This window comes from Pseudonaja textilis, chromosome 4 (assembly GCF_049901715.1).
Source record: "Pseudonaja textilis isolate UNSWEBS1 chromosome 4, rPseTex1.2, whole genome shotgun sequence".
NCBI classification, from domain to species: domain Eukaryota; kingdom Metazoa; phylum Chordata; class Lepidosauria; order Squamata; family Elapidae; genus Pseudonaja; species Pseudonaja textilis.
The window spans coordinates 34,244,378-34,257,644 of record NC_141993.1 but is presented as its reverse complement, the minus strand read 5'-3'; the positions used below and the strand labels follow the sequence as shown (position 1 = coordinate 34,257,644).

Below are 13,267 nucleotides of genomic sequence, written 5' to 3'. Positions count from 1 at the left end.
AACAGTATATAGATGAAAGGATCAGAAGTTAAAGATGATTGTATTATGTACATTTAAACAACATTATTATGGTTAGTACTGTGTATTAAACTACTGAATAATTAAATGATGAAGGATTATATACATGGTGGAGCAAATACTAAAATGTTAACAACTTTAATTGTAATATTTATAATGTTATAATGATGTATGATTAATGTAATTAAGATTATCAATATTGTCAATATTATCACTATTATTTGGTATCAAAATTAACAATACCCAGATGCCACACTGTTCATGTATTCAATACTTATATATATTTAAAAATAAAACATTATATATAGATATATATAGATATGAACATGTTCATAATCATAACCTAGTGTAACTTGTATAATTTACAAATACAATAAATGATTTGAGCCACTAATTTAAAACCTATAATTTATGGGTTAGTTTGGTTAGTTTGGCTGGACATGTTTATATGACAAGCTAAATTAGTCTACTTGATAATGGTTAATAGGCAATCTTAACAGATTTAACAGATAATCAGAGTTGTTAGGGACCTTGTAGATCATCTTCTTCTCTCTCCTTGGAAGCCTAATAATAACATGAACTTTAAGGATGAACGTATTATTTGGACCAAAAGTGGCTGCTGTTTCAAGGTGATTTTTAGACCAGGGGTTGCCAACCTTTTGGGCCTCAAGGACCACCAAACTCATAATTTTAAATCCCAGGGACCACTAATATGAATTTTGACTGACAGTGGCTTGCTGACATTGGTGGGAGAGAGAGAGAGAGAGAGAGAGATCTGATCTGATCTCTCTCCCCCCCATACACACATAAGCACAAACAAAGAGGCATGGGTGGGATTCAAATTTAACAACTGGTTCTGTGGGTGTGGCCTAATTTGTGGGTGTGGCTTGGTGGTCATGTGACTGGCTGGACATGGCTTGTATGTAAATATTATAAATATTTATATAAATATTGATTTTTTTATAAAAAAAGAGCAACTTTTACCCAAAATCAGGCAAAGCAGGCAGGCAGATTGAGTTGCTCACAGAATAACAGATTCACTTAGAGATCTGTGTTTCTGCCATCAGCTAGCTGAGTCTGCACTGCTTCAGTCCTAAGGAAGATTCGGCTCTACAGAGCCGGAGATTTAAAGATTAGCTAGAAAACAAGAATCCAACGATTTCCTGGTTTCTAGCTAATCTAAATCTCCCAGCATAGCAGAACAACTGATGGTCGGAAAAGGAAAAATAGTAATTTAGCAGCCAAGTTTGCCAGGTAAGGAGTGAGTGGGCGGGAAGGATTCCCACGGGCCATGTGGGTGGTGCAGCCTTGTGTTTCTGTGCACCCTGGATTAATTGCTTTGGGGGATGCTCTGGGGTGACATTTCTCTGCAGACCACCGGTTGGAGACCACTGTTTTAGACCATGGTTAAAGAGTTCTGTGGAACACAATGATGGAGCAAAGATGGGATTTATACTAGAAGTAACCACAATAGCCTAACAAGTCATGCATGAAATCCAGCCAATTGTGGATTATTGTAGAGCTAACCATGGCTTAATACCATATATATATACTGGCTGTGCTAAGTTTTCATAGATTTTCTATATAGTAAAATCTATTATGGGCTGCAAAAACAAAATGTGATTTGAACTTCATTGTGTACTAAAGGCTTACCAGAGAACTTGCAACACTGGTAGTGCGGTGGGGGGGAGACAGTATCCACTTGTGTTTCACAATTATTACTGTTCTTATTAATGCGTTTAGTTTAAAACAGTGGTTCCCAAAGTGGGCGGTATCACCCCCTGGGGGCGGTGGGATGCCTTAGGGGGCGGTAAGAGGCAAGGGGGCCGGCAGGGGGCATTAAGATGTGGCGGGGGCGTTCAAGGTGCCGGCCCCGCAGGCTCAATGACTGCCGGCCACGCAGCTCATTGACTGCTTCATCGCTCCGTAGGTGGCACCTCCAATGTGGAACCCGCGCGTGGTGAGCCTTGCTAAGCCTGGTGGGGAGAGGTGAGAGGTGGTGGAAAGAGGGTGCCTTAGCTTGCAGGCTGCCCTCTCCAGTGGAAGTGGTGGAGGCGCGCCAGAAGGCCCAAAAGCAAAACCCTCCCAAGGCACGCAGTGGAAGGGGTGGGTGGTCCAGCGTTAGGGCCCCTCTTCCCTGGAGAACAAGGGAGCGCACAGCACCCGCCCAGCCTCCGCCTCTCCAGCCAGCTGGGCTTGCGCGCAGGATGTGGGTGGGTGCAGCTGCGGTTCTCCAAGGCACGTGGCTCGGTTCGGTTCAGCTCTACGTGGCCATCCCGGACCTAGAACCTAGTCTTCCTCTGCAGCCCGGTTCTTCCAACTGAACCCTGCTCTTGCTTGCTTAGTTTCCAAGTGATCGTTCCATCTGCCTCTGCTGGTCTGGGCTGCTTCCGCATGCCTTCCTCCTCCTGGGAGGAGCATAAAGGTGGGCAGAATGCTTCACTGAAGTTGGGAGTCTCTGAGCGTGTGCAGAGTACCTCCCCTTGCTTGGCCCAATGGAAGTGGACCTTGGGTTGAAGCAAAGAGAGTGAGGTCGGCTGCATCGTTGCCCCAGGGAGTTTGGCATTGCAAAATTGGATGCCAAAGGGGGCTGCAGAAGGGGCAGCTGCAGGGGCTGCAGAATGGGCAGCTGCAGGGGGCTGGAGAAGGGGCAGAGGGGCAGCTGCAGGGGGCTGGAGAAGGGGCAGAAGGGCAGCTGCAGGGGGCTGGAGAAGGGGCAGAGGGGCAGCTGCATTAAGGAGCAGGAAGATCTTAGCCATGGTTTATTGACTAAGCCAGAACCAAACAGCATGTTAAACTCTAAACCAGAATGGCTGGGTTGATATATTTAGCCTGTGTTTCTCAACCTTGGCAACTTGTGTGGACTTCAATTCCCACACTGGCTTTGCTCTACTTTCTCAAAATGCCACCGCTGTCGCATTCTTTCTTTCTGTCTGTCCGTCCGTCCATCATCCATCCATCCATCCATCAGGTCTGCCTGTCTGTCTGCCTGCCTTTCTGTCTACCTACCTACTTACCTATCTATCTACCAATACAGATCTATCTATCTATCTATCTATCTATCTATCTATCTATCTATCTATCTATCTATCATCTATCTAGCTATCTATCTAGCTAGCTACCTAGCTAGCTAGCTAGCCATACATACATCCAAAATGTCTGTCTGCCTGCCTGCCTATCTACCTACCAATCTATCTACCTACCTACCTGTTTCTGTCTGTCTGTCTGTCTGTCTCTCTCTATCCATCCATCTATCCATGTTCGAAGCACCAGCCCCGCAGGCACATTGGGAAAGTAGAGCAAAGCCAGTCTGGGAGGGAGGGAGGGAGGGAGAAAGAGAAAGAGAGAGAGAGAGAGAGAGAGAGAGAGAGAGAGAGAGAGAGAGAGAGACCTGATGCATCTGATTGAAATGAGGCCTAGTTTAGACCGAGGCCCTTTTCCACATGGAGACATCTTTGCCAGCACATTGAAACATCTTTGGCTTCTATTAAAGATTTTGTGGACAAAACATAGTCAAGACTATCAGGAAGCTCTCACATTTTGTTGAGGCTTTAAACAAGATCCATTGGACCAGATCTCCACCCTAAAAATTACTTTTCCCCAATGTATTACAGTGCCAATTCTGAAGAAGGCAAAACCAAAATGTACTGGTAAATTACAACAAAACACACACACACACACACTGTCTCCCTTCTAACCCTCCCTCCCTCCCTCCTTTATTTCTTTTTATTTGTCCCTTCAATGCCCCCTTTCTTTGTCTCTTTTTCTGTTCCCCTTTTTTCTTTTTTTTCTTCCTTCTCTCTCTCTCTCTTTTCATTCTCTCTCTTTCCCTCTCTCAGGCTCACCCCATTGACTTGACTTACTTGGGCAGGTCCCTCCAATGCAGTGGGCTCAATGGAGTGGACCTGTTGAGCCGGCACCTAGAACGCGGCAGTGTCGGCATGTTTGAAAAGTAGAGCAAAGCCAAAGGTCGGTAATTTTTGCTGCAAAGAATCACAAAAGCATCTAGGTTGTGCACAAGAAGGGACACACACGTCAATGCAATTCAGCAACATAAAATAATGAGATACAAATAAAACAAATCAACAAGAATCAGCAAAGCATCTCTGATTAGCTTTTATTCACTGCTAGAATCTAATCAGAGATGCGTTGCCAATTCTAGTGCAATGACCTGCTCCAGCAGGGTTAGAAGGGAGTGTGTGTGTATGTGTGTGCATGGCTGTCAAAACTCCAAAAACGGGTCAAGTATCTCTGGGGAGGCCAGTCATAAATTAGAACACTTGCTAAACAACTGGCCATCAAGTGAGGACCACTTGTATTTGGTTTGCCAGTCACCTGGCCACACCCACCCAGTCACATGACCACTAAATCACCGTATTGTGACCAGCATGCCCAGCCAGCAAGCCATGCCAGCCAGCAAGCCACGCCAACCACTCACGTGACCAGCAAGCCACACCCTCAAATTAGGTCACGCCCACAGAAATTTGAATCCCACCCCTGGGTGGGGGGCACCGAGGATGAGTTTGTAGCACCAAGGGGGTGGTGGACTGAAAAAGTTTGGAAACCACTGGTTTAAAAGATTATGTAACAGTAATGTTCTCAGTTGTACAAAAATAACTGCAATATCAGCAGACAGACTTGTGTCATGATAAAATCATGCTTTGTGCCTGAGATATAGAGTCTAAACATAATGAGTGGGTATTATATTAGAAATTAATTGAGTTATTTTGATTTAATAGTGAATACATAGTTAGACTTATCAAAAATCCTGGTTTACCTCAGTAGTCTGTTCCAATCACAGCATCTTGCTAAATTGCAAAAGTCCTGGACTACTGTACAAACCCACAGAAAACAAGCAAAAGCATTAGCCATTACAACCTTTTTCCTAATTTAGAGGAGCAATGGAATAGCCATTAGATAAAATTCACACCCCCTTTCTCACATGTACAAACAAAGGGGAACACTTTCAAATGGCTAAATCTACCATATGCTCTCCCTTTGAAAGAGGATGCACATTTGTCACATACCAGAAATTGCAAGATGAATTTTAGACGACACAGCCCTGTTCCCTAGCTTTGCCTACTGACTGGCACCTTGCCTCAGTTTAACCACTAAAAAGCCCACACATAACAATGCATTAGTATTTTTGAGAAATAAAAGTTCCAAGAAAGCATTAAGCAGCATTCCTTGTTCTTGGAAGGTATGTTAGTAGACAATATCGTTGGAGGTAACTATTTCAACTTCGAATGTAATCCTTAAACAGTTTGTATGGTTTTTTTTAACAATTTTTTAAAAAAATATAGAAACCCCTACCCTCAAGTGATTAACGCAGGTGTATGTGATGACCTGCAGTCATTTAATGGCATTTGAATATACATATTTTTTAAAAAAATTCTGATTTCAGCCGAAGCCACAGCATATCTCGAGAATGGGGTTCCAAGTACCAACTCTGTTATTTTGTTATTCTGTCTATTACGGGCGATGTCCTCCGAGTCAACAAGTAATAGTAGCAACTAATCACGTCTACGATTCCGCCCAGCGAAGTGAGGAAAGCGCCGCTTCTGCGCTTTTCCCCTCGGCTACCCCGCTCGCCTCCTTTTCCCTCCTACAGAAGAGATCTCGCGAGATCTCCCCTGCGCGCGGGAGCTTTTCCTCTAAACGAGGAACGGAACCAAAGAAACACAGCGAGAAAGAAGAGGAATGGCTGGGCGCCCGGCGTGGCTCCGCGTTCTTTCCGGTGGTGTCTAAATTGCAGGCACCTCCTCCTGCCAGACTTCCTGTGGCAACTGCTGCTCTCTTGGCGGCTGCGAGCCGAGCGAAACGAATGGGAGACCTCTGGGAAACGGGGACTGGGGTTTGCCCCAGTGAGACAAGCTACCCCGGGACGTCCGAAGCCGGGCAGGTAGCGCTGACAGGAGAGCAAGAAGAGCCCAAACAGGTATCTCAGCGCGGCTTTACAGCAACTGTTAACTCCTTCCCGGGAGTCCCCAAGACTCTGTGTCTGTCCTCCCAGCGGTCCCTTTAGCTCACCAGATGTGAAACCCACATCTGCCTTTGTGTGGCGGTCGCCTTGGGTTTTCAGTTCCTTTTTCACATGGCAGGACCTGGCAAATGGGTGAAGTTGGGACAGACAGAAGTCAAACCATATCTGTCTGTTGATACAGAGTCAGAGAAGTCGGTTTTTCTGGGACTCCTCAGGCACAACCTCTTTCCATGGTTAGTTGCTTCCCTGGTGTTTGTGGTTACCTAAATAGGTTGCCTAAATAGAGAGTGGGACAAGCAGAGTCCTTGTGAAATGGAATTCTAGGGATGGGGTAGAAATATCTGGTGTATTAGACACAACTACCTTGTAATAATATAATATAATATAAAATATAATTAATATAACATAACATCATAATTAGGGGTGACATGATAGCAGTATTTCAATGTTTGAGAGGCTCCCACAAAGAAGAAGGGGTCAAATTATTTTCTAAAGCAGGGGTCTCCAACTTTGCCAACTTTAAGCCTGGTGGACTTAAACTCCCAGAATTCCCCAGCCAGCAAAGCTGAAAGAGTTGAAATCCGCCAGGCTTAAAGTTGACAAGGTTGGAGACCCCTGCCCTAAAGCACCAGAGGACAGGACAAGGAATAATGATTGGAAACTAACCGAAGAGAGAAGCAACCTGGAATTAAGGAGAAACTTCCTAATAGTGAGGACAATTAACTAGTGGAACAGCTTGCCTCTGGAAATCGTGGGGGCTCCATCACTGGAAGTTTTTAAGAGTCTAGACAGTCACTTATCTGAAATAATATAGGTTCTCCTGTTTGAGTAAGGGGCTGGACTGGAAGACCTCCGAGCCTTCCTATTCCTATTCTATTCTATTCTATTCTATTCTATTCTATTCTATTCTATTCTATTCTATTCTATTCTATTCTATTCTATTCTACCTTATTGTTGTAAAGGGGCATCAAAACGGCTTCAATGCATTTGCTAGTCTTCCTTCTTTTGTGACAGTAGAAATGTATTTATTCCTCAATTGGTACTGAGAATCCATCAGAAAGCCTTCCTCATTACCCCTAGGGATGAACTCTGTTACACAAACTGCTGATAGGCTTAGCTGTCACATATCAAAACTGAAGAAGCTTCTCGGAAGAGAAGCTAAACGTCTTCAAGGAAAAATAAAGTCCAGCTGCCTCTTGAAAAAGCACCTTTGGGACAACTATGACCTGGATGACTGGGAATCTTCATAGACATGTCAAAACTGAGTAGTTGTTTTTGCTTATTCTTTTTTATGATTTGTTTTGAAGGTGATCAAATGAATGTACAGAGTATGTGCAGTTGAATTTTTGTAATTCTTCATTTTTTTAATATACAATTTAGGGATCTACTGGTGTGCTATTGCTTGGTGGCAATGAAATAAAGAGCAGTGCTGTGGTAAAATATTCATCGGCACCACCACAAGCAGCATTTTCTCGTCTTCAAGAAAAGACTGATCTAAAACTTCCACCTGCTAACTGGCTGCGTGAAAGTGCAAAACTGGGACCAGCAGGGGCAGCTATTCTTGGCAACAGCAAGAAAAGCAAACCATTTTCAAGGTAAATGTTGAGAATCTTTTTTATCCCTATCTTACTAAAAATAATCTCAACTTTCTTAAAAGACAGTTTGTGAATTATGATTTACGGATAAATTTGATTGTGTGGAAGGTGAAATACAGGATCTCAAGTAGTTTTCAACAGTTCATTAATTCATTCATTTATACACACAATTCAATTTAATAACTAAGGATATAGGTATATATAGGTATCCTCAATAGATACTGAGTTTAAAAAAGAAATGTTTTTCTGAGGAAAAGGACCAAGATCTCTTCCTCTAAAAATCAATAGTAATAATAGAGATGGTAGATTGTGGCGCTCTCTTTTTCTTCCTTACAACTGAATGTGTGATAATGATGGGTTTTCTTAGCATCTCCCTGCACAGCCTTACTGCCAAGAGGTCAGAAAGAAGCAGTGGTCTAAACTCCTGATATTTAAACGATTTATAATATTTAGATATATAATTTGGATTACATTTAAAAGCTATGCATTGATTAAAAATTATGGAATTTGGCAGTTCTTCATTCTTTTTTGGTTTTAGAATAAGATAATTCCCTTTTTTGCCAGGTTTTTAAAAATTAGATTATGGTGATTTTAACACCCGTTTTTAAGTAGGTTTCAATTTAAAAAAATCTATTAGCTGCTTTGAATACCTTGGAGATTAAAAGATGGGGTACAAAACTGAAATAATAAAGTTAGCACATTGATTTTGAAAAAGGAATGCAAATTTGATTAATTTCATATCTTTATTTAAAATAGTTTTGGCATGGCGTATGATTTTATCGACTCAGTTGGAAATGATGTGGATGTTGTATCTGATTCTGAGGTATGTATATTCTTAAGTAATGTAACATAGCGTATAATCCAAACTTGCTACACTATTTAATTGATCTTATTACTTTAAAGGGGAAGAGTTTCATGCTAAAATTATTTTATTTATTACATTTATATTGCATTTATTTATTATATTTATATTCATATATTTGCATTTGTATTGTAGTGTTTATTGTCAATTTTGATTGATATATTGATATATCAGTACTGATTTTAGTCATAAGTGCACACTAAATAACAATTACTGCTACTATTTATCAGCATTAAATGTCTACAGCTTTTAATGTTGAGTTAGGCATATTTTAGAAGTATAGGGTTGTCTTTTAATAGGATAATTGATAAAAATGGTTGATTAAATGATCGAAAACTTTGTAGAGATCAGTTTTGACCAACTTCCAGAAGACAGTCGATGTTCAGACAAATCTCACCTCTAAGAGCAGATTGCTTCATAGCTCTCACAGATAGATCTGTGATGGAGAAATATTGCCTCCTGGCCACAGTGCCGCTAGTGTTATAGAAGTGCTATGGTTTGTTCCATTCCTGAAATTAAAATATTCATTAAATCTTTGAGAGTTCTCAGTATTTTCTCATATTTGTATAATTCATTATTTTTTGTAGTGTTTTTAATAGCAAATTTTAAAAATCCTGTTAGGGATATAAAGACGTCAGGCTAATGTCTTTGTACTATACACTTTGTACTATTCCAGTTGGAGATGGCTATAAACAATAGATATTGATTATGCAGTTTAGCACACCATCTTCACAAAGACATGTTTTCACCTTTTCCAGACCAGCCTTAGTTTGCAATAGATTATGGGTTTGTCTTTGGTTAGGCCAGATCAAAATAATATCTGCGTTCAGGTTGTTAGTTCCTACAATAGAAGTGGGTGATTTCTGAGTGAAAAAGAAATGTGGGTGTTATTTTAGAGTGGGGGAGAGATGCAAGTCATTGAGATCTAGCCCCATGAAAAGCTGGAATTAACATTTCAAAAAGAGAGCTCTGGACCTCAATGATCACTCCTGCTGTATATTAACTAGAACTATTACAAAAAAAAGTTTTCAAAAATGAAAACTAAAACACTATGAAGTATGTTAAAACTTTTCTGTTAGTACTTCCAGTGTACTCCTACTTCCACATAGGAATTTTTGCAAGTCGCAATATTTGACAGTATACTATTTAGATAAGCCATGTTTAAAGCCTTTCAGTTTCCCTCTGCTTAATATTCCAGTTTTTAGTTACAGCAATGCTAGGATTAGAGAAATATCCACAATTTGTTAATTTGGACAACATTCTCCTAACTTATGTTTAGTATAAAACATAATTTCTGAACACGTTTGAAACCAACATCTTTGATTCACAATTTCAAATTCATAGGAAATGTGGAGTGCTTATTCAATGTTACACTAAACCATAAGGCGTAAGGCGGCTTCCTTAATCAGAATCCACAGAGATTTTGCTGAATATCTGAACTATTTTCAGATTTCACAAAAAGCCTTTCAAAATTTTGATGATGTTCACAAATGTCAGTAATTATGTTCTAAAACTGATTCCTTTCTCTTTTATGATTCCTCTCAAGTTAATCTATGTGGAAACTTCTGAGTTGCCGATTTGCCTAATTCCTTAAAAACATGTTTTCTTATTCTGCAGAATATTAAAAAACTCCTTAAGATACCTTACAGCAAATCGCATGTCAGCATGGCAGTACATCGAATTGGGAGAACACTTCTGTTGGACGATCTAGATATTCAAGAACTCTTTATGAGATCATCGCAGGTGGTTACAATATATTTTGTAATATTTTATTTAGTTTACAGTGTTGCTATTTATCCTTCAATTATATTATCAGAAACACAATTCTTTCTAGGAGAGTTGGGACAGGGAAACAATTTGTGATCCTCACGAGAATTCTAGGGTTAGATTATGGCAGTCAATTGAGCCCATAATTTCTGTTGCTAAATGAGACATTTGTTAAGTGAATTTTGCCCCATTTTATAACCTTTCTTGCCACACTTAAGTGAACAACAGTAGTTGTTAACAAGGTTTTTCAGTGAATCTGGCTTCCCCATTGACTTTACTTATCAGAAGACTCCAGGACACTGCAACTATCTTAAATGAATTAAGCATCTGAATTTTGATCATGTGACCATGGGAATGCTGCAACAGTTGTAAGTGTGAAAAATAGTCATAGGTCACTTATTTCAGTACCGTTGAGTACCTGTATTTCAGAAATAAGTGTGCTGCCTGAATACTAGGCTTTATGTATGTATATACTGTTGTCAAAAAAACAGGATATGTCAGTGTAGAATCCAGAACTATGTTTAATTCAAGGGAATCTTTATCTTTTTTTTAACAATTAGTAAAGTAATTATTTATCTTTTTGAATACTTATTCTTGTTTGTCATCTAGACTGGAGATTGGACATGGTTGAAAGAATTCTATCAGAGATTAATAGATCAGAAGTGGCAACGAAAAAAGAAAAGCAAAGAACATTGGTACCACAAAGCTATACTTTCCAAATTTTTATATTACAGGTACCTTTTGGTAACTTTTTTTTGTAATTTTGTTAAAATTGTTCCTTTGTGTTTACACTGTATCTACATCCTAAAAAATCGTCAATTCAAAGCTTAGGCAACATTATATCTCTTGTTTCTGAACATTGACTGGGAAAAGAAGAGCACATACAAGGTGATTTTTCCTCCTGATTTTATAGTCCCTCATTTGTCATGGAATGTCATTCCAAAAGATTCTGCTTTGGAGAGCTGCAGTTGCCTGTAGCAAGACAAGGAAATATGCATATGTAGCAGTTTGAATCCAGATGTAATATCAAAAATGAATGATTTCTATTTAACCTTTTTCCAAAGGATCTAAAGAAATTTAATTACCAGACCACCTTAACAGTCTGAATATTGCTACAAAGATAGGCTCATAAGTTTATACTTTTGTACTGGTGAATCCATATGGTTGAATGGTAGCACATTGCATGCCTGGGAAAATATATGACTTTGCTAGTCTAATATATAATTATCAGAAGCAAAATGATGAGACCCAGGGACAGGAAACTTCTTCAGGAAACTGGGTCCAAAGCAGAGACAGGGCTGAATCCCAAATTATACATATTGACCTGTACAAACTACTAAAATATTGTTTCATGGAAAGTAAATAAATGGCAAATAGAACAATCTCCACAAAAGATAGCACAATACACAATGTATGTTATATCAAAATGCACCAAAACAAAACATGGGCAACATATATTAACGTATTATTTACTCATCCCTTATCTAGTACACCCATGATATTTTTCCATTATCCTTTCTGCATGTACTTCCTGGTAGCTGGGCATTGGGATAAACTGCAAACACTTTTATAGACTTAAGCATTATCCTTGGAAAGAAGTATGGCATTGTAAACTAAGGCTAAGTTTTAAGTATGGTAGACCCCCATTTAAAAAATGATAAAATTATTATGTTGATATCTTGAGAACTTTAGTTTTATGTAGATAAAAACAAAAGTGGATGATTGAAAAGTGTAATACTTATATTCTCTTCTGTTGAAACCATGCTACAGTATGTGATTAAAAATACATTACAAAAAGTTCTGTGTGTGCATGTTGTAACTATTAGGATGTTATTAAAAATAACAATATTAAAATGTAATGTTTTGTGAAAATGGTTTAATTAACATTTTCAGTTTCTTTCTTGTCAGTATCAATGGTGATGAAGCTGCTCAACCTGTTCCTGGTTCCAAAGAGCAAAATCAAGAAGAGACAACAGAAGATGAATCGGATGAACCTAGCAGGGTTTCTTGGCCAGCTCCTTTTGAAATGCCTTCCTCCCTTTCTGAAGATGCAAGTACTTCTAATCAGGTAAATATTGTGTCCTTTCTATCTTGATAGCCCCCATTGCCAATGTCTAGTCTGGTGACTGTGGAATAGCTGGAAAATTTGCTACTTCCTGCCCTTTTTTATAGATGCAAGCAAAATATACCTTACAAATGAGTGTACAAGAGCTCACTAGGTAACATAGTGTGGAGTGTGTTCAGGATTTCTAAGTCATTTATGTACATGACCTTAAGTATAAGTTCTAAATAAATTAGACTAATTGGGCTGCTTGATTTGCTTTGATTGTATTTCAGAAGAGATTACAAAGTGCTATGGGTAACGTGAATATTTGTCAGCTTCCTAGTCATACAGAAAGTAAAAAAGTTTGTTTGAGAAAAATGCTTAAATTATGCTCGTTTCTGGTTTGATGTGGTTTTCTTCCTTATTTTAAGCTCTGAATGTAGAATGGAGAAGAAACATGGAAAAATAGATTGCTTAAAGTCTATATAATACCCCATGTCCTCATGTCAGGCCAGCTTTAATTGTTATTACTTTGCTTCAGGTAATCCTGTTAATAAGGAAAATCTGTAATTTAATCTCTGCTAATTAATCATTATTTCTGCTGCTGATATAAGGTGGTCTTCAAGTATATTCCTATTCTTGATATGTTCCTGAATTTGTTCCATAAATTTCCCCATCTCTTTACGATCCTTCTTTACAGAAATTCTGGTGCAAAATGTTCCAGAGTCCCAAGTATCTAAAAAAGGAGAAATCTGTGTTTTGGTCTATCCCAAACTCCCCTCCAACACCCCTGCAGCACTCTTTTTTTTTTCTAAACAGGTTTTACTCAGTTTTCTACATTTTAACATCTCTTTTTAGTGAACAGCATGATTACAGATTCCACATATACATACAAATATGACCATAGTTACATATTCAATTTTTATATTCAATTTCTAGTCTTAATATTTTTATGCATTTTCTATATTGTTATATTATTCCAAGTGCTTATCTCATAA

General features: G+C 39.1%; 1 protein-coding gene across 6 annotated transcripts in view; it reads left to right on the top strand.

Annotated features, from left to right (window-relative positions):
• Positions 1–5,663: 5,663 nt before the first annotated feature.
• Positions 5,664–13,267, top strand: part of EDRF1 (erythroid differentiation regulatory factor 1) — a 30,787-nt gene continuing 23,183 nt past the window's right edge. For 2 of the 6 annotated variants that reach the window (XM_087932544.1, XM_087932546.1), the window contains exons 1-6: positions 5,699–5,956; positions 7,382–7,596; positions 8,353–8,419; positions 10,076–10,201; positions 10,835–10,959; positions 12,134–12,293. In XM_087932544.1, the coding sequence (XP_087788670.1) occupies positions 5,843–5,956; positions 7,382–7,596; positions 8,353–8,419; positions 10,076–10,201; positions 10,835–10,959; positions 12,134–12,293 (807 nt within the window). In that variant the 5' untranslated portion in view covers positions 5,699–5,842. Of the gene's footprint in view, positions 5,957–7,381; positions 7,597–8,352; positions 8,420–10,075; positions 10,202–10,834; positions 10,960–12,133; positions 12,294–13,267 lie in introns of all 6 variants that reach the window. The other 4 variants (XM_026704948.2, XM_026704949.2, XM_087932547.1 and 1 more) reach the window with 4 other exon arrangements.